Source organism: Clarias gariepinus, chromosome 8 (genome assembly GCF_024256425.1).
Source record: "Clarias gariepinus isolate MV-2021 ecotype Netherlands chromosome 8, CGAR_prim_01v2, whole genome shotgun sequence".
Lineage (NCBI taxonomy): Eukaryota > Metazoa > Chordata > Actinopteri > Siluriformes > Clariidae > Clarias > Clarias gariepinus.
The window spans coordinates 16,612,911-16,634,867 of NC_071107.1; the positions used below are offsets into that span (position 1 = coordinate 16,612,911).

Sequence of the window (21,957 nt, forward strand, 5' to 3'; positions counted from 1 at the left end):
CTGCTCAGCACAAAGGAGCAGTATTTCCATGCAGAAAACCCTATTTGCATTAAACACTCAGGACCAAAATAAATATAGTCACCTTTATAAAGTCTTTCATACAGTTGAGTATGAAAATACACAAAGTGTGCAAGAGTTGAAATTTAGGTTAATACTTATTATCTGGGTTAATAGTGGTCAGTGGTATTTGATAAATCCACTATGTGTATGTAATACTAGGCTTAATAACTGTCTTTAATCTTTATGGAACACTGAAATGATTCAAATTGAAATATGCATGCTTAATCCATTTCCAATCTGAACAGTAAACAATCCTATTGTTTATTCACCAAATATTTATGTAATATCTGATGCAAAAACTGTATCTATATCTAAATAGATGTCTAACATTTAAAAAAAATCCAAAGTGAAAGACTACAGGCAAGAATCATTTCCTTCTGTCAGTGATCACTACTTTATTGAGTTTGGTATTAGTTGTATGAAGCTTGTTGTTTCATACAGCGTGTAAATATTATATAGATCCACAAATAAACAGAAGAAATAACATATGCAGAGATATGCGCTTTATTTTCAACATTTATGTCGATATATTAATATTTTTCGTTCTGCATGAATCTATTCTTTTCCCACAACAAATTGTCAGTACATAAGCTTTTAAAATGCAAACAGCATCCCATTAAAAAAACAAACTGATGCTAAGCAATGGATTGTGGTAATGGGATAGAACAATGTGATTGAAAAGGCAACACAAAATGAAATCAGCTGTGCTTTTCATTTAAAAGCCATATTGTTCTCTGTTTAATTTTAATTTAAGGTGTGGTTGTGCCTATTGCTGACTCTGAACCTCTAACTCAGAGTCTGTGTTCGTAAATCAACATCTATGTATGACTATGTATCTATAACTTTTCATCAATAAATATGTCATGCTGATAAATCCTGTACAAACAGGCAACAGATTACCTTTGATGAGGGAGCAGAATAAATAATACACTTAAAAATAACTTTGAAACCCACAGGACTCCTAAACAGGTTTACATAGACAAGTTTTTAATTATTTGTCTTCAAAAGTATTTGCTCCTACATGAACATGCCAACAAAATAGCAAGTTTCATTTATGGATTTTGCATATCTACAGTGTGGCTCAAAAATCTTTGAAAGATTGTTTTTTGGACACAAGACTGAATAGGATTTATTGCTGCTGAAATTTACATCACTTGCTTGTTCGCTTATGGATGCAGAATTTTGGGTTTTGACCATATTACCAAGCGTAGGAACTGTATCATTAATCGCAAGACACAAATATGCAATTACAGACCATGCAGCACTGGGATAGCAGGTAAGTCAATCGATCAATAAGTCAAAGAATATACTTTAAGTTTTCATGTTGATAAATTATATTTTCTTGATATGATACATATACATGCCTGGAACTGTGAAGACAGACAGGTGAAAGGTGAAAAAAAAGTCTAAGTAAGGTCTTCCACAAGTCCCTGGAACTGTCCTGAACAAATTAATATCATTCCTCCAACATGATGGTGATGGTGGTGAAGAGCAAGGTTTAAACATCATCACTTCATAATCTCCTGTAGGTTTTCAACTAGGTTAAGCTCTGGTGACTGTGAAGGTCATAACATGCGATTTAGATAATTTTCGCACTCAAACCACTCAGTCAGCTTTCAAACCTTGTGAAGAGTGGCACTGTCACCATCCACATCAATGGTCACTCATATTAGGATAGAATAAATATGATCAGTTTGATTCAAGTTTGTATTGATTTCTAGCAACCACTCTAAAGAAGATAAATAGACACATAAACCATGCCAGGAAAGAAATAACAGACAGGTGTTTAATCATCTGTCTGTAAATAAAAAAAATTTCTTTCGATTTTGAGTGAATTTCTATATTTTAGTTTTTAACATTCTATTATATCTTTACTGCATTACTGACCATAGTTAAGTCTAATTATTATTATGCACATTTAGGCAACATCATCCGTAGTGTTATAGCAATAATTACATTTTCACTGCCAGAAGTGGGACAGCATGGCTCAGTCCAGCTCCACACTAAGTGTGAATAGATTTGCTGTAATGATTGAACCTCAAGCTGCTTCACTGGGCTACAACAGCACACAGTTGTTACATTTGAATAAAGCAAGGCTTGTTCTATTTGCAAATAAAGTAACAAGTTGAACACATTTAATATAAAATGCATTATGACCTGGCATTGACACCCACGTGGTTCAGGCCAGTATAAAAGAATGTGCCTTTTTATCAGGTTCCATGTTCAAATAAGGACACATTCAAAATAAATTGAATTATTATTAAACCAAAAAACATAAAATGTTGCTCAAAAAAACATTTTAAATGTAATAAAAAGAGGCCATACTTAAACTGTACACTTAACTACAGACCCATTAATATTTTCAAAGTCTTTTTAATGTAGGCCCCATTTAGGCTGCTATATCTGATATGAGCAATAACTCTAAGGCCAACAGTGTTTGGTCTGTGCAAGAACCACAGTTAGTGACAATAATGATCTGATGTGCGTCTGGAAATGTCAGTCAGGGGTGATTTCACATCCAGATGGAATTTTCTCCTTTAGGTCAATGTCCAGCTCAGTGTCGACCTCCAAAACCTGACGCTGACGTGTAGGAGGAAAGAGAGTAGGGGACTGGAGAATGTCTGCATATCTCAGGCTGGATCTCCTTTCTCGCTGGAGAACTTTACTTAGCAGAGGCTTTAGATGCCCAATGGTGAGCTGACTCCCCTGCGAATGTCCCTGGAATGGGCCTGAGGACTGTGTATTAGGAGGCAAATTTTTGAGCACTAGGTTTAAAATTCCAGTAACAGTCATGTCTTCTGGACAAAGGGTCCACAGTAAGTCCAGGTAGGGGTCCAGGTTTCTGTGCTGAGATACCTCACTCAGTAGCGTGGTAAAAATCTCCTTATTAAGAAGAGGGCTTTGACGGCAGTACCTCTCTGCCACCTGGGTAACACGGTCCCACTTGCCTTGCCCTATGAGCATCCGGAGTGCTTGCATTACTGCATTTGGCCGCTGGCTACACAACAGCAGCTCTACCTCCAAGTCCTGGCAGGTACTTTTACAGGGAATGACAGCAAGAGCCCGTTTATACAAAGGTAGACTCTCAGACTTCTCTTTTCCAAAGCTCCACGAAGATGCAGATGAGGAGATGGACTGCTGCTGTGCCAGCTCCAGAAACTTAGGAAGCCAGCTGGGCTGGAATTTAAACATAGACTGACACACCAACTCAAAGACTGGCAATGTGCCATTAGCTGGGGGGGTTTTCTGCTGACTATTGCAGTAGTTGGGAGTTGCTTGGACAGTGCTTAAAACGCTCTTCCATAATTCAGCAGGAGCTTTAGTAGATAAAGAGCCCTCACCACTGCATCTGAGCTGGAGCACAGCCTGTACTGCTTGCCAGCTTTGGATAGGAAACAGTTGGAACATGCTATTGAGATATTGTAAATTTTCTCTATCAATTTCTGAGCTAAGTAATCTGAAAAGTTCCTGCTGAACCAGAGTCTCACAATAACTCCATAGATCTTTTTCTGAGGCTTTTACCACTGACGCTTTAATGTCCTCCAGGGCAATGAGACTCTTCATCTCAGATTCAAGATAGCCTAACAGTTTCTCATGTCCTGAAGAATCCTTCCCTGTTGTTACCATCTTACTGTTACCCAAATAATTCTTGATTATGTCGGCCAGTGCGATAGGGGCCTGAAACATCCCACCATTCTTGAGTTTTTCAGCTGTTAGCTGTGTGGTGCTAAGACTTCTCTGTTGGTAATACTTACATGCCTCCTCGAACACAGCCTCAACCAAGACAGCACATAAGTTAATATTCTCTATGTGAGCACCTGATGGCTGGGATTTTGTTTCAATCTCCTTCTCAATTACCATATATAACCCAGCCTCTGAGAACATCTGCGGTGAATAGGTCTCTGAAGAGTTAACAAACAGGAGACCCTCCCTTTTTAATGGGATTCTCTCCAACTCCATGCCACACTTAATGTCAAAAAGGTACATCATCCTGCCCACTGTTAGCGCAATGACATCATCATACAAGTTTAGGCTGTTTTGAGTACCACGTGTAGTGAGGCAGTTGTCAGGGAGTTTATAAATCTGACGTAGAATTCCATCTCTTCGCATAATGCAAACCCACCCAGAGCTAAGGAGGAGCAGGATGTCCCCATGTCCAGTGGGGCTATAACAGTGAATGTCAGGCGGGGCTACGGTGGACAAATATCCGATGCAGTCAGTGACCAGAGTCTTAAAGTCAAACTGATTGTGTGCTGTTGAATTTCTTATGAGGAGCGTTCCATCAGTGGCACTGTTGACCTTAAAGACATCGTTCTGAGGGGACCACGATAAAAACACTTTTATAACACTGTTGCAAGAGTTATTATTGAGATCTGGGAACAAATATACAATATCTCCACTATTGATTACTGAATAATGAGGATTATTGTGCAGCGCAGTTTTCACTCCACCCAAGGAGATACCTCGCTCGTCGACATCAAAAGTCCTTTTACAGACGCAGCACGTGAAGTCACTGCGATTCACACTGGAGACTGTAGAGCTCTCGGAGGGAGGTCTCTCCTCACACCATATGATGAAATTCTGACTGATGCAAACAGAAACGACTTTGGCTTTAGGGTTGAGACTGAGATCCACAGTCTGGATCAAGCTCCATCCGGATTTACGCTCGGAGAATTTCCACAATTCAGCTTTGCCATTCTCAAATATTATTCCAAGGAGAAGCACTCCGTCCTCTTGCGCGTTTTGTTTGAAATAAAGTAGGTCAACTATCGAGACATTCCGTGTCAGCACTAAATCCAGATGCTCCTGGCACTGTAGTAGGTGAGCTCTGTGATATCTGTCATGGGTCATGAGACCAGTCCTCGGAGCTCGCTGGATAATGTGGACGTGTCGCCCATCGGGACTAATGCGGATGTTGGACAAGCAGCATTTTGAAGAATTCCTCGCAGAACACTGCTGTAGAAAGTCTTTCAGTTCTTTACCTTGTGTAAAATCGCCGAAATCTGTCACCTGTTCCAAAACATGCCGTGTCATATTAGCTGAAGGCGAAGAAATCCCAGACGAGGAAGCAAAACAGAGCAGTTAATCGATGACACTTATTTGACTCGGCAGCATACAGCGGTGCAGCACATCTCTCCTCCGTCGTTTCATAGCATCCATTACAGTGAGTTAATACCAAATGTGTTTATATATAATTAGAATCTGAACGAGTTTTCCTATGCTTTAAAAAAAATCAACTCTCTGTACTCGCCTCCTGACATCACGAGTTTGTTAATTTCCGGAAATAAATGCGAGTCCGTTTCCTGGAGGAGGAGTCAATATGGGGGCGTGTCCATTTGTCATGAGGCTGGCCAATAAGAGTGTCGAATCCTTTTGAATTTGACTCACTGGAGTCGGTTCTAAGAGTCACTTCCACCCTATATACCACTTTCTCTGTACATCGTCTGACTCGAACGTTATATAGAGTAGAGTCGACTCCGATGCTTTGGTGTCGACTGTAGATTTCTAATACATGAGTGAGTGATAGCCAAAGAATTGCTCCACTTATATATTTTGTTCTATCACTTTAACATATTTATTTTTAAAGCCTGGTGAGATATTACCAATAATTGTATTATACAGGCGTCTTCTGTTTAAACCACAGGGAGTGATACAGTTCATTCACTGTCTTCTTTCTACGCTATTTCTGACAATAATGGGTCATTCTGCAAAAAAGGTGGAATTTGTTTCAAAAAAATCTCCTGATATCTATCTTCATGAATCTACAAAAATTAGAGCTTAATGCATATTTAAAAAAAATACATTTGTCTTCCTGGTAACACCAGTAAAAATTTACAGGAAAATCATAACATTTTACAAAGCGGCTTTTTAAATTAAACTATTTTTTTGTAACAAACACTAATGACACAATTTGGGGTGACTGATTTTTTATTTTATGTTAATAGAATAAATTATTGTTTCACGATTGTATTATTTTTCTTGTTGATAAGATATTGATGTTATTGTGAATCTGATTTATTTAATAAAAAACTCTGAACTTGACCTTTGTAAAGCCTACAGTTAAATATATAAATATTAAAGTAAGAAATGATATCTATTTTATGGTTGAAAGTACATAGCCTACTATATTTTTTTAACATATACATGTCACGTGTTTGTTAATCTAAATTGTTTTGGCATCAGCAAAAATAAGTGACAGCATTTCCACCATTTCTGTAGAATGACCCATATAAAGCCTTGATGTTGCTTTCAACAAAACAAATTAGGTAATTTGGTAAACACCGAAATCCACCCAGAGTGTTTTTTTCCTGTCAGAGTGAAAGGGATTAGTGATAGTAATACCAGGGGAATTCAGATATCAGAAAGAGTGTTAACGTTCAACTGTTCAGGTCGGAAACTCGTATTTACCATTTCACATGAAGGTAGCATAAGTCCCCTCACCCAGGGGCTAAATTCAGTTGTATTAAACCCTATGTAGGGCACTTACGCAGGGAGTGAGTGGCTGTTTGAAACTCAACCAAGTATGCAAATCGGAACTCGTCTACTTCCATTATCGCGCGAAGCTTCGTCGTCATAGTGGCTGAAAAGACCGGCGACCTGGAGGTTATGTGAGTATGGCTAAACTACTGGTATATAATGTTAGTGATGTAGAGTGAAGTTTGTGTAAGGTTGCGTTATACCATATTGTGTTATTTATTATCCTGAGTGTTTGTTTATAGTTAGCTTACAGCGCAGTCGCTAAAAGTAATGTTGTTTTTAGGTAACTAGCAAAAGCTCAAACTCCACAAGGAAGCAGAGTAAAGGCATCTAGCGTTTAAAACCCGCGCCTGGTCACCGACATATCATTATAAATGTAAAAAATATATATATTTGCAGTCGAACTATTTTAGGATATGCAATTAAACCATTTTATGCATTATGTATAGCACGCGGATAATACTAGCCTTGCTAAAGTCCAGAGAGCAGTGTTTCTGCAGTTTAAACATCAATGAAACACTCAAGAGTCACGTTTCCTTTATTAGTTTTGTTCTACTGCGGTAAACCCTGAACACATCGAGTAATTCTCCCCTAGGGTTGGATCAATCCAGAATGTGTGTCTCACAATATTTATGTTGGCTTAGAGGACGTTTCCCCCCCTTCAAAACATCTACAAAAACAGTCTTATGTAGATTACAAATACAATCTAATATAAGTCAATAGTAGGGAGAAAAAAATAAATCAAACACTCCAGTTAAAAAGCTTACAAATGTGAAATAAGTACCTGCACCATTACTGCGAAAATAGTTCAAGATGTAATTTATGAATATTATATTGTCATTAAATATAGCAGAAACAATGCAAAAAAAAAATTACAAAACACACCAAAGTAACACAAGTTGTAGTAAGCATTATGGCCACCTACTGTCCATATTTTCCTGAGACCCGAAAGAAAAAAAGTTTTCATATTTAAATTTTTTTAATATAACATAAGTCTGTGAGATGTCAGAAACGTGTCTCACACATTTTTTTTTTTAAACTGTCATTTATTTATTAGTTATAACATGTCCCTTGTAATGGACACTGGGTCTTGCTTTGTTGATAGACGTAAAATGAATTTTAGTTCTATTAAGTAATATATAATATAGTTATATTATTATAATATAATATAATAAGTAATATAGTTGGAAGCAACCCCTCCAAATAACAAAATAACTCTCTTCCTGTTGAGTTGAGCCCATGACATGCAATGTGAAATTTGTTTAGCTCAATAATCTGTTATCCGTGCAAGTGTGACGGTCCAGAGCCATGCCCGAGGCCCAGACTTTCTGCCATCCTAATGACAGCAGATTTCACTGAACGTGAAACGTGCCAATTTTTATACGATTTTGAGTATGCAGTAAGCCCAAAATGGTGGAAAAAAAATCATTCCTAGGAAAACTATAGAGCTCTTCATACACTATGATGACATAGTGCTGATGTCATAGTGCTTGGGCCCTAATAAGATACATATGTATATAAAAGTCTGTTCTTTTGCCAGTTTCCCAGAGGCCTGGGGTTCTGTACTAGATCCAAATGTTTGTGGCAGCCAGATCATAGTAACATAGGATGGTGTGGACAGTCTATTTCCTTGTGCAGCTTGACATTGGATAGAGGCTGATCATGTGGTCCACTCCACCCATGTATTTCATTAAACTCTGATGACATAGTGCTGATGTCATAGTGCTTGGGCCCTAATAAGATACATATGTATATAAAAGTCTGTTCTTTTGCCAGTTTCCCAGAGGCCTGGGGTTCTGTACTAGATCCAAATGTTTGTGGCAGCCAGATCATAGTAACATAGGATGGTGTGGACAGTCTATTTCCTTGTGCAGCTTGACATTGGATAGAGGCTGATCATGTGGTCCACTCCACCCATGTATTTCATTAAACTCTGTCACAACAACAGGTATAGATGCAGTAACATGGCGCTTGTCTTTTGTTAACCATCTTGGGCAGATATCCTGAGGATCTATTTCATAGCTGGAAGATGCCAAAAGACTTTTGTTCTTTTCCAGCCATTTTGTTATAGCAATCTTTGAAGGTTTCCTGTAGGGCTGCACGATACATCGTTTCAGCATCGTCATCGCGATGTATGCATGCGCGGTAGTCACATCGCGGCAGTCACGATGCAGGGCAAAAAAAATAAATAAATTGTGTGTCTGATTTAAAAATTTACTATCTATATTTGTCCAATATAAAGTAATTAACTCATATTGAGAGGTTCTTTAAAATCTACAAAGCACACGTTGCTTAACGTACTTCATGCATGCAGTCTCTGCGTGCGCATGGCTAAATGAGCGTGGAACGGGAAAAAGGCGCTGAAATGAAAGATTTGGTTGCAAAACGAAACTCAACGTCGGTCATATGGAAGTATTTTTGATACAAAAAGGGTGATGTTGATCAAAAACATGTGCTTTGTCGGGAGTGCCTGGCAGTTGTTGCCGCAACTCGCGGAAACACTATGAATTTGTTTGACCATTTAAGTCGGCACCACAAGGTACTGTATGACGAATCCAAAGCCAAATCAGATTGCCCGCAAATATCTCTCTATTCCTGCAACAAGTTCCCCATCAGAGAGGATTTTCAGTGCAAGCGGCAACATAATCACCTGTCAGTGTTCAAGTCTCAAGCCTGCAATGGTGGATAGACTGGTGTTCTTAGCTAAAAATCTATAAGCTTCAATCAGTACGTTAATGCATACAGAAGCACCAAATTGGTGTATTTGAATATTTATATTTACTTTATGCAACAGCTTTAAGAAATAAACCAAATATTTTTAAATATTCTTTTGTTAGCTGATGACCCAACACTTGTTTTACTTTGGCTAAACAAAGTATGCAAAACTAAAAAAAAATGTTAAATTACTTATTTTGTCACTCATGTGATATTGTGATATTAATGTGATATTAAAGTGTTCTCTTTTCATTCACAAAATGAGTTCCCTTTCATCAGGGTAAAAGCAACATTCATTATTAATTTCATAACATATTAGAGCCTTGATTTGCCTGAATTAACAGTGAGTAAGGTGAGTCAAACTGTTTATGAAACAACCCAAAATAAGCTTAAAAAATTATTTTATTTCAGGGTTTTGATTATACTTTTACATTTTTTATTCTTTAAAATTGCTTACAAAATTACCCCAATTATTCTTGAATTATTATTAGATTTTTAAGCAGTTCAAAACACCTGTTCAACATAAATTAATTTGTACACATTGCAACATATATCGCAGGAAAAAAAATATATTGCAATGTAATTTTTTCCCAATATCGTGCAGCCATAGTTTCCTGACTATCATCTCTGATGCGCTTCTCTCCTGTTCATTGTCACTGGACATTTAAAACTCACAGATCTAAAAAAGATGAAGATTCCTTTAAGCGATCCGGCACTTTGATAGAGGTGAAATACTGGTGTAGGTATAGGTGGGATCCTCCTGGTAGTGACCTTGCCATGCAAACAGCAGCAGTTCTTCCAATCCCCACATGCTTGTCTTGAAATGTAGACTGTAGACTAAAATTAAGCACCAAACCACTGGGACGGGAAAACACAAAGGCCCTGCGACCTGTGAGATTTGGTTTCCCAGGCGGACATTGGCGCACTGGACATTGGCCTGTAAAAGGAATCATTTGCTCATCTTTGCCAGCTTTGAGGGACCTTGATCAATTGAGACAGCCTTGTTGACGATTGGTTTCTGTTTAAAAGAGACCTGACCTTCCAAAGAGCATCCTTTTTTTTCTGGTCATTCAGGATGGCAAGGTCATTTCGAAGTTTAAAAAAATCTGTCCCTGGTTATCGTATTGGCAGTAATGGTTTTTCTGTAATGGCATTGTCTTTCCTGCACAATACAGAAGCTTTATTTATTTGAGGGCAAAAAGCCCTTTATTTATTTTGGGATAAAGCAAGTCCCACTGTCCCCTACAAAGGACATGGAGTAAAATGTGTATTTTGGAAGGATTAAAATTAACATGCCCTTATAAAGTTGTAATATAATGTAGTTGAAATCTTCACAAATAAAAAACAATATCATAAGAAAAAAATTACTACAAGCTATATTTAAAAAATTTAATCACTTATACCTCATACTGCCATAGAATGTGCTTGCTGCAATCGCTGCCAACTGCCAAGAAAGACAGAACCTGCGATTTGTTGGCCACACCCCCACTTGTGTGACATTAATAGAAAGCCAAATATGTACTCTTTACAGTACATTAGGCAACAAACACACTGCATGCATGGTGTTTGAAATAAAGACCACAGTATCATGTCCCCCACAGAGAGAAAAAAATGAATTGCTGGGTCTCAAGAGAATAAATAAGGGGGTATCAAAATGTTTTGAGATTAGTTTTGTAACACGCCAACAGATGGCAGCACAAGGCTGCACCCACAGTCACAACTTCAGAACTTCATAAGTCAGTGTGCCAAAAGACAGCGTCCTGGTGCTATTCTGACCATGTGTGTTACTGTGTCTGTAATCTCATCATGGACAGAAAGTCAGAACAAAGAGCGAACGTGAAATTCTGTGTGAAACTGGACAAATCTACCACCAAGACGTTTGATAATTTGGCAACTTTACGGTGATGCTGTTCGTATGGGGTAAGGTAGCTGTCAAAAAAGACGTACGTGTACTAATAAACGTTCACACATATTGGCCTATGGTTGTGCAAAAATGTGGTTTGGTTTTTGAATCATACATAAAATATGTAGTGTGTGTTCTTATATGAGAATATGATTCCTAAAAACTATAATAATAATACGAAGCACGATTTTATGCTTGGGGTTTCTCCATTATGAATACGAATTGATAACTGTGACTATCTTCTGCTTGATACATAAAGCCTGCGAGCCTATGATGTATTTTTGACAGTAGAGTAACGTTTTTTTCATTCGTATTCATAATGGACAAACCCCAAGTGTAAAATCGTTCTTTTTATTATTATTATTATAATTTTTTTATATAGTTATGTTGGAATCTAATTCTCACTTGAGAACATGCAGTACATTTTTTTATATATGATTTGACTTATATGAAAGTTTACAAATCCACATTTTTGCACAACCTTAGGCCAATATGTACAAATGTTTATTAGCACATACGCATCTTTTTTGACAGCTACCTTACCCAATACGTTCGAGGTGTTTTGAGTGGCAAGTGTGTTTTAAGAGTGGAAAAAAGACGACAAGATATCAGGAAGAACTTAAGTGAGCTTAACCCCCTAAATTATCTAAACCATTCGGCAACTGATTCTGTGCATGATGATTGCTTGGAGAACAATCCACAACATCCGCTATTGTCAGTGTGTCATATGGAACAGACAAGGCAATTCTCACATGTGATTTGAACATGCCGAGTTTAGACCCAGGCTGCGGACCCTGAAGCGTAAGGAACTTTGCCTTTGCCGTGAATGATCCGTCCTTCTTGATGAGGATCATCATTGGTAATGAAACTTGGGTGTTTGGGTACAACCTGAGACAAAGTAACAGTTTCACAGTGGAAAAGCTCATGAGCTCAAAAAGGCGTGGCAGTTTTGCAGCTTGATCAAGTACTGTACATGCTCATTATCTTTTTCAGCATTGGCGGCATTGTGCATCGAGAATTCATCTCCAGAGGCCAGATCATTAATAACAAATGCTACTGCCAGGTTTTAAGGCATCTGATGGAGGAAGTATGGCGGCAAAAGCAATATGACGTTTCTGTTGTACAGGAATCTCAAATTTTCTAAATTTGAAAATTGAGATCTAAATTACTTTACACATATGCATCTGGTTTTGTGGTTAGGTATTTTCTCATTGAAAAAGCCACGATTATTAATAAGCAAAGCCCTGCTTCTTACTTTATTTACATATGTGGCACAAAATGCTTAGGCAAAAATGTATTTGGCCTCTGACTTAACGGTACTTGCATATACACTGAATACAAGAACATTGAAAACTTTAATTAATGTTAATAACTTGCAGAAATCATTTTCTACTTTAGTGCAGTGATTGTTCTGGGCAGGTTATAATTGACTACTAACTTCAAACCCCATCACAAGAAAAAGCTAAGTCTGGTTTTATCCGATTTTCTGTTGTTAGTTTCGAAGACAAAACCTGGTTCTGAAAGAGAAAAAATTATCAGACTTTTGGACCCTGCAAATTTACATACATTTGCAACTGATTGTATTTGTAATGGTCTCTTATTGTGTCTTTTTCTCTTTATTTAATTTAATGGACAGTTTTCAGAAGTACTGAAGAACAGAAATACGTCTACAAGTCCGATGTCCGATTCGAGACGGAGGGCTACCAGAGGCAGTCAGGATGAAGCTGTTGGTCATACTAATGGAGTGGGTGGGCGCAGTAGACCTGAAAGGGCAACGGACACGGGTGAAGAAGACGAAGGTGCCGGTCCATCAGGGATTCAAGAGGAATATGATGATCCTGCCCAGCGCAGGGAGATCAGAAGCCAGTACAGGGATCTCATCAACTCTGTTCAGCGTGAGTTTCAGCACTGAGAATTTTTTTTTTCTTTTTTAAACAAAATGATCTTGGAATTACTGTTAAAGTTATTAAATTAAATATCCTTTCACCTGAACTAAAGTAATTTTCAGATTTTTTTATATTTGCAGAAAACCGTGAAGATATGCTAAATCCTGCCAACAATAAACTGTTTGACGTGTTAGAAGAGGCCAACAAACTGTTTGCTAATGGTAACATATGCATTTTTTCTTTTACTGGTTTAAAATGTTGTGACATTTTATCACAGCTCTGTAAGTGTATTTTAAAAATGTGTACTTCAATTCATGTCATGATTGTGGTCTGAACACTTCTACACAGTCAGGCAGGCTCGGGAGGCTGCACTCGATGCTCAGCTGCTTGTCCTAGCCACAGACCTGGGGAGAGAAAAAGCCAGCCAGCTGCATGCTGAGGGCTCGGCTTTTGACCCGTCTGCATTTGCAGAGCATTTGGTTAGTAACGCTTTCTTTTTTTTACATTTTCAGAACAGATAACTTACCAATGTGGCTTCACTGAACTTACTTTTATTGAAAACAGTTGTCCTTCATGGGTCTTAATCGCTTGGAAGAGGAGGATGGTGATGCCACTTTGGATGGATATATGCCTTCAGATGCTTGGCAGCGACTTTCCAAAAGAGCAAATCATTGCTTCAAAACAGCCCCTTCATTCCACTATATGTGAGTTTTCTATTTTTTTTCTTCTTTTTCTCTTTTCTTGTTCATAATTCTTAGTCGGTCACCATAAAAGTGTGGTAGTATTTCACAACGACTTCTTACTCAAAGTTAGAGATCGATTTATGTGATTTTTATTTTTTATTTTTATTAATTTATTTATTTATTTACATTTTTGAGGTTTGGCTCATTTCTGGCTGAACCGCCACCGCCAAGGCAGCGGGTTGAGAGACAAAGGAAAGCTCCTAGCAAAGAAGCGAAACGAATAATGCCCACTCAGGTCTGTTTTATTTTCTGTCTGCTTCATTGCTTTGAATGCTTTGAATTTAAAGCAAAGAGATGTTTAAAATGTGCTTTTACATCACAGCTAAGGAAAATGGAAGAATCACATCAGGAAGCTACAGGGAAAGAGGTGGAGAGGATTTTTGGGTGCCTTCAAGGTCACTTTGCTGATGACCGTTAGTACATATATATATATATTTTTTTTTTAAATCATTGACAGGTATTGATGATTTAAGATAGAAATTATATCAGAAATCTGCAGTTTGTTCAGTCTTGTCAGAAGCTCTACTGCAGTTTGCAGGTGAATATTATTTTTAAAAACTTGTTCTTTTAAATTATTTTGCTTTGTTTTTTTAACAGCACAGTCCCCCATATTGTATTACGAGTTTGTTGTTGACCCTACCTCCTTTTCCCGGACAGTGGAGAACATTTTCCACACCTCATTTCTTATTAGAGTGAGTGTTTAAAAAATGTTTGTAAATACATGTTAATTATTACATGTACATGGAGGAACTCTTTCCTCAATAAATAAATAAAATTTGGCTGTTTGGGACACAAATTACTTAGATAAAAGTAAAATTTATATATTAAATTTATATTAAAAATTTATATTTAATCACGTATGTATTTATTTTAAGGATGGCATTGCAAGGATTTATCTAAACAGTGACGGACTTCCTTGTATAGGTAAGATTGCATATCTGCCAATTTGATATTATTTGTTTCTATTTTTGTTTCTGTTTTTTTTTCGCAACTATTTTATTTCAGTTTCATTTGCATGGAGTCAAAGGGAGGTAATGATTAAAAAAAAACACAAATGTAATTATGCATAACAATGCAATGCTCCACCATAGTTTTTTTTTTTACTCGTTTTTTTAGTGTTTCTGTTGAAATTTAAACAAATTTAAATGTAATTGATATAATGTCCTAAGCTAAAGAGGCAGTCGAAAAAAATCTGTTTTTAATTTAATTTGAAATGAAGCCCTTGAGATTTGAGTGAACAAATTAATGCATAAAACATTTAGGACTCGCAGCTATCCTCAACCATATTCCCTGTTTTGCGGGCTCATAAATAATGGAAAAAACGGCTGGCGATCAGTTGCGTAGCTTGTTGTAAACTGTTATCTATTTAGACAATGACTAGTCAAGCAGATATACAGCCTGGAGGTGGTACTGATTTTGTTACATTTGCTCAAACCCTTTATGTAACCGTCTGTACAAATGAAGTAGCTATCATTAGGCAGAAAAAAAAAAAAAAAACACCAGAGAGACAACAAAAGCATTGGGAGTGGACAATTTGTTCCAAAAGTTTGGAACGTTCTTATAAGGAAGGAATTACCTGGCAATTTTAAAAACAGCAACGGTCCTGGAAAATCATAGAAGACAACTAATGTGGATGACCACGGAATGTCAGTGACATTTCATGAAGGACCAATTTAAAGAATCAAGTCAGTTGTTAAAAAGACAGACTACTTTTTGGAAGGTCCCAGGTTCACACCAAGATGCCACTGTTGGACCATGCTCAGATGTATAATGTGTCATTGTCAAAGTCTATGGTCAAGCTTTATGAAACAAATACAGACAAGGGGCAAACAACTGGCAACACTCATGAGCAAAAAGCTCAGATTAGACTTTGCCAGCGTGTATGGCTGACAGTGGAACCAGGTTATGTATGTTTTATTGATAACCTGAACATTGTTATAAGTAGCAGTGTAGGTCTACACTCTCAGCTCAGATTTAGCCAAATGCTGAAAAACTGATGCTTCATGCTGTAGATGAACAAACAGTCAAAACATACAGTGAAAGCTACCCAAGGCAAAGAAATGGGATACTCTTGGCCAAGTCAGTCACCACTTGACTGAAAACAGGACTGTAAGCAGAAAGACAATAAACAAGCTCCACCTGCCTTTCAGAGGAATTTGGTCATGTGAATGGGTTCAAAGGATTCAGCCAAGTATAATTTCATGCTGAATAGTTTATGTCATACTTTTGTTAAACCCCTTAAATTAAAGCTAAAATTATTGACTTCCCTCAGTTCTTAAGTGTTTCATTTTAAATTCATTGTGTGGTACAGAGGTGGTGAACAAAGCAAAGAAAACTTAAATTTGTTCCAAATTTGATGAATCTGACTGTGTGTTATTGAAGAATGACAGTATGTTCTCTATTCTTTCCCTTATTTATTTGGCCCATATATAATGTATTCACTCTCCAGTAATTTGTGTGCATGTATGTTGTATTCAGCTCCAGTTGAGGAGGGCGAGTTAGAGCCCGGTGGTGCCAGCACCCGTCATCAGTGTGTCATCTCAATCAGTCCAGCTAGCTGGAGGGTAAGTTGCTTTAGCTTGAGGGTAGTCATGCACATGCATACAAGTGTTATTGATCATAACTGATGTCATGCTGTAGTTGGCTGGAATTCAGGAACGTAGGGATATGTCCAAGTGTGTGCATTTAACACTAAATGCCTGACTGTCATGTGAGATTGAGGCAGAGAAACTTAGATGGCACCCTTGGGAAAATGTACAGCACCTTTTGCATTTAGAAACATCCCACACCTGTTTATGTCAGTGAAATCATACGTTCTTTATTTTATTAAAACCCCCATAGACATGCTTGTATTTCTGTTGTTTGTAATCATTTTAACTTTTTTTTTAATATATATACATTTTTCCCCTTATTTGCAGGAGATCATTAAGGCCTTTGATATTAAGGAGGCATTGATTCCATCCTTAGAAGTATTGTCACAAGAAGGCTGATTAAAGAAATGGAACACAAATTTGTTTTTTTCGTGACTCACTTTTAAGTAAAATATTTTAGTTTTATTTAAAATTTTTAAGTGTACAAGATATATGTAAAATGCACTGAAGGTCAGACTTTTTTATAATGTAAGAAAAGTGTATGTTACAATGTTAATATTGTAAAATAAAGTTTACATGTTTTTCAAAAACAACTGTGACCATTTTGGTCAGTTCAGTGGCTGACTTGAACAGTGTGACTTACATTATAAACGCTACGGATTTTATACATTTTTTGATCAAGTGATGCCACCCAGTGGAGAATAATTTTATAACTATTTTTGTAACTATTAAATAAACATATAAATTCTTTGTATTTTAAAATGGTTTAAATGCTTTTCAGTAACCACACAATAATCCATACTGACAAATTTTTTTTTTGCTTTTTTAAATGTTTGTAAATAATATTAAAATATGATTTAGCCAATCATTCAGATCTTTGGATTTGAAATTTTAAACTGAGCTTAAATGCATTCTCAGATTGAAATTTTGTTACGTACACAGTCATACACAGTAGGATATGCAGTGAAATGCTTATACAACTGCCTGTGACCTTAAAAAAACAAACAAGATTATCAATAAGAAATAAATTATGGAATAAAATAATAAAAAATATAGCTAATTTAATTTTTTTCCCAATATTGTATTCAGTGTAATGTTAAGTGATCAGCGTAATTTAAGTGGTATGTCTGGTGAAAAGCAGGTACGTGCTGCTCTTTAACTAGGTAAAACGTAGGGTGAAGCATTGTAGTTGGCAGTTTGGAGGAGGCTAAAAAGCTAGCCAGAAAACTCTCACTTCTGAGCATGCCAGTGACCCAGGTCTTGAGTGGCTTTGGGAAGGTCATTATGTGATTCAGCAAAAATCTGAACCTTATAGAACATCTGTGATGTGAACCAAAAATTAAAGTTTACAGATGCTGTTCGTGCAATCTTATGGAGCTTGAGAGGATGCACTCAAGAAGACTTGAATCTGTCGTTGGTGCCAAAGGTGCTTATATACAGTGCTGAATAAAGGCTAAATGCTTATCTATGTGGGATTGAAGTGTTGTTTTTGAAATGTATAATTGTGCCAAAGCAAAAATCTAAATTGTTTTTACTTTGTCATTATGGGTTACTGTGTGCATATTAATGACCAGAAAAACGAATTTCTCTTATTTTACATTAAAAGTTTATTTTAAATCAAAGGGCACATTGAAATGTGCAAATACAGAAATGACCTGATGACTTTCTGAAACAATTGTTCAAGATACAGACTAGTTAAAAAACTCTTAATCTAATTTATCATTGTGTAGTTATTCTGTTGCAACCTATGATGTTTCTAAATTATTTGCATGGTGAGAGTGAAAAATTAATCAGTTTCATTGTTCCAGGTCTCCAAACGCCTGAATGAGCTTAGTTTATTCCTGCTGTATATAAACGCACTAAGCATTTATAGAATATGAGTATGAGCTTTGTTCAGTCCTGTTGCATAAAAAAGCACTAAGTATTTATAGAACATATTCAACATTTATTATTTTATTATTGGTTTGATGGTTGAGGCAGCATAATTTTTCAGGTTGTGGTCCCTTTAAATTTTCAAATGCACTGTCTTTTTTATCTCTCTCTCTCTCTCTCTCTCTCTGCTTCACTCAATCCTGTCCCCATCCTCTTCCTGCTGTTAATATTTCTATGAGAAAGAGAAGAGGTATTTTTTTACACACTCCCAGTGCTACAAGCCACCATTTCTTTATTACTTCTGAGGAATTCAGCAATGCTCTTTCTCTCCTTCTCTTTCCTCTTTGCATTCTTTAACTGGTTATATTGTTGCATTCTTATATAACACAGCATGGAGATGTTCGCACTCTGATCAGTACTGGAGATAAAGCTTGTTGGTCACACACTTGCATGCACACACCGATAGGGTTTTCTCAGCCTTACAGACTTGCACTCAGAATTCTAGCCATCCCTGCGATGCCATCTCTCTGTAGTGGCGATGCAGTTCTGCAGAGATTATTTCTGCAAGCCTTGTAGTGCAGCTGTCACCTCCCCTCAGGAGGACATGGAATACAGGATGGGGAGCTGCATCGGAGTCGCACGCAACCAGGTAACGCCTCCATCACTCGCACTGGCACAACAAGCAACAGATGATGTGGTAGCAAAGGGAACAGAGAGAGATGCAAGAGGTTGATGGAATATTGAGATATGCCTGTGATCGTGACCGTGCCGAGCAGGGGTAGGGGTGGTGCTGGTGGTGGGCTGTTTGTGCTGGAGTAGAGTGACGTCACTAAAACAGGGAAGGAGAGGAGTCATGTAAGAGGCTGCCACTGTCTGCACTGGAGAGATGGAGAAAGGAGGAAGAGGGGAGGCGAGCAGAGGGAAGAAGGAAAAGGAGGAGGAGCTGAGGGACATGGAAATGGAGCATCTTATTGCACTGGCTTATCTGAAAAGGGATGCTCTAGTGTAATGACTTTAGAGTGAGAATAGTGTGCCTATAGACTGATATCTGAACAAAAAAAAAGTATGACTATGATTTACATGTGTTTTGAGGATTGTCTTAGCAAGCAGTGCACTTAATTTTTTTTTTTTTTTTTTGAGTCAAAGAGTCAAATGTCAGGCAGAAGCTTATTGGTTTTTTTGGTTAGCACTGTAGCCTCACACCTCCGGGGCAGAGGGTTCGATTCCCGCCTCGGGTCTGTGTGCTCGGTGGGTTTCTTCTGGGTGCTCCGGTTTTCTCACAGTCTAAAGACAGTAGATTAGGTTAACTTGCATTCCCAAATTGCTCGTAATGTGTGAATTAACATGTGAGGGTGTGTATGTGTGTGCCATGTGATCGATTGGCACCCCATCTAGGGTGTACCCCACCTCGTACCCTAATTATCCTGAGATAGGATCCAGGTCCCCTGATACAGGATAAAGTGGTATAGACAATGAGTGAGTGAGAATGAGTCAGTGAATAAAATATCATGAGGATTAATATTTGTATGAGTAAGTTTTTGAAGTTTTGAAGTTCACTGGTATTTCTTTAGTGAAGGGATTGTTAAATATATCACGTGGAAACTTAGATTTATTTACTAGAATAGTAAACCTGTACCTGTAGACTGGTAGTTCCCAACTCTGGTCCCAGAGGACTGTACATTTGAGTTATTCTGCTCTACTGGACCCACTTCTTAATTAAGGCTCTTAATTAGCTAATTAGTGAAATCAGGTGCTCTGGGAGCTGAGGAAACAGCAAAATGTGCAGAGTAGAGTGTCCAGGTTAAACAAAAAGTTTAGAAATGACTGCTATAGACCGTTGCTGCTGTTTAAGGAAACATGTGTAATAGTCTTGATCCCCCCTTCATGTCTTCATATCAAATAAAATAAAATACAAAATGAATTAAATATTTTCCTGTGATAGGCTGAACAGTGCCTAAAGATACCATTAAAATTAAATTGGTTGTTAATGAAACAAACTCATCTGTTCCAACCCCTCAGCATTCAGCTGCACCAGTATACTAATCACCGGCCTGATCATCTGTCATCATCTCCACCTGTTTCTCACTGGTTCATTCTGTAGTTAAGTTTTTATGTTTGAATGATTCATAGGTCACCATGTGACTTAACACACAAATATATTCCTTTGAAACTGGTCAGGTACAGGGACTGAACTAATAATGAGAGCCTAAGGAGAACTATTCCTCAAGGCTACATTAAAAATACAAAAAGGTCTGGCTTTCTGGAAGCAAAATATGAAGAAACGAGGACTAGCCCAGTACTTTTTGCACAATACTGTTTTTCTCCCAAAACAATATAGACAGATTTTTACCCTGATAACCTCCTGTATTTTCTTGCCAAATGTTTTCTGCTAAAACATTTCAGTTCTAGCTTCATACTTGAGTGTCAGTTCCTCACACAGTAAATGTCATGCTTTGATTAAGTTGTTGCTCACTGCAAAAGTAAAGCCAATCGATCCCAGCTGTCAGATTGTCCCTGATGTTTTTGCATTGCTGCTTGTGCTTGTGCTATGGCAGCAGTGTTCTAGTTTTTCAAGCAACTAGACCAATAGGATCTTTTTTCTAATAGAACAAAACCAACTGAGTGGATCAATAAATATTTCAGCACTGATTTGACATTAAAAATGTATTGTTCACTGTACAAATGACATGAGGTTCCATTTAGTCAAATATGATGATTTTACTCAGACTGTGAGATTATAGAGATTGATTTTGATTACGCTTATTATGAAACTAATTGTTTTGTAATTATTAAAATTTTAGTTAAAGTAGGTGATTATATATTATTTATTAAAAGTTGAATCAAATCTAAATTAAAAAGTCAGTAAATTAAAGTTCTTTTACAGAGAAAAAAAAATCCAGGCCACCACACTATAATATGCTTAAAATATTTAGGACTTCAGTTCACTGCCTTGTGACTCTACATTACTGCATACCTTATGCCTTGCATGCTTCAGTTTTTAGCTCATATTATGTAAGGATCTACTTTCTATTAACAAGTAAGCAGTAATTGCAATGCGATATGTTGGTTTGTAGGATAGTCGTGTTTAATAGTCGTGGGGTTGCTTTATTGCACTGACCACAAAGAGTATCATGATTGTATATCTGCAAAGCCTCTGCATGCTTTAATGACAAAACTTTGATTTATGTTTAAGCAAAGCTAAACTGGAAACCTGTACAAACAAACCATTCATTTTTTTGCCCCACAGTTTAACATTTGTGTTTATAACCACACATTCTTTTCTGCATGGAAGTGACCATGATTATAGCTAAATGGGTGAGAAGTCTAAAAATAGTTGCATACACGGAACAGGGATCGCACATGAGCGCCAGTGTAGATCTGATTTCTGGTAAATATATGGAAAAGCTGTAACGGTTTGTCAGTGGTGTGGCACTAGGGTAAGGGTAGCATGCTGTGTCCCTTTTCAGCACTTACACTGACACCAGAGTGAGGTGAACTAAGGGTGAGATCACTGTGGCATGGTGTTTGTTTACATGTTACCTAGTGGCTGTCATGTCCACCTGACTACCCATGATAGAAAAGACCCCCCCACCACAGCCTATACTCTGCCCTCTCACACTTCCCCTCGTCAGACTTCACCTATTCAGTCCTGTGTAGAGATACAGTGCTCCTCTGGGACAGGGTTCTTAGGCAGAACAACTAGTTTAGAT

General features: G+C 37.4%; 3 protein-coding genes across 3 annotated transcripts in view; 2 read left to right on the top strand and 1 right to left on the bottom strand.

The window, feature by feature from the left end:
- Positions 1-348: 348 nt before the first annotated feature.
- Positions 349-5,327, bottom strand: LOC128529428 (BLOC-2 complex member HPS6). Its single transcript, XM_053502911.1, has one exon. It carries the CDS (start codon positions 5,092-5,094, stop codon positions 2,557-2,559), a length of 2,538 nt encoding a protein of 845 aa, XP_053358886.1. The 5' UTR covers positions 5,095-5,327; the 3' UTR covers positions 349-2,556.
- Positions 5,328-6,591: 1,264 nt separating this feature from the next.
- nsmce4a (NSE4 homolog A, SMC5-SMC6 complex component) lies at positions 6,592-17,189 on the top strand. Its single transcript, XM_053502501.1, has 11 exons — positions 6,592-6,668; positions 12,792-13,050; positions 13,182-13,262; positions 13,390-13,520; positions 13,606-13,745; positions 13,920-14,019; positions 14,107-14,197; positions 14,382-14,476; positions 14,660-14,708; positions 16,263-16,348; positions 16,703-17,189. The coding sequence occupies exons 2-11, from the start codon at positions 12,834-12,836 to the stop codon at positions 16,772-16,774; spliced, it is 1,062 nt and encodes a 353-aa protein (XP_053358476.1). The 5' UTR covers positions 6,592-6,668; positions 12,792-12,833; the 3' UTR covers positions 16,775-17,189.
- Positions 17,190-18,439: 1,250 nt separating this feature from the next.
- The window catches only part of tacc2 (transforming, acidic coiled-coil containing protein 2), a 64,790-nt gene continuing 61,272 nt past the window's right edge, over positions 18,440-21,957 (top strand). The window contains exon 1 of the mRNA XM_053501570.1: positions 18,440-18,896. Within this exon, the coding sequence (XP_053357545.1) occupies positions 18,786-18,896 (111 nt within the window). The 5' untranslated portion in view covers positions 18,440-18,785. The remainder of the gene's footprint in view (positions 18,897-21,957) is intronic.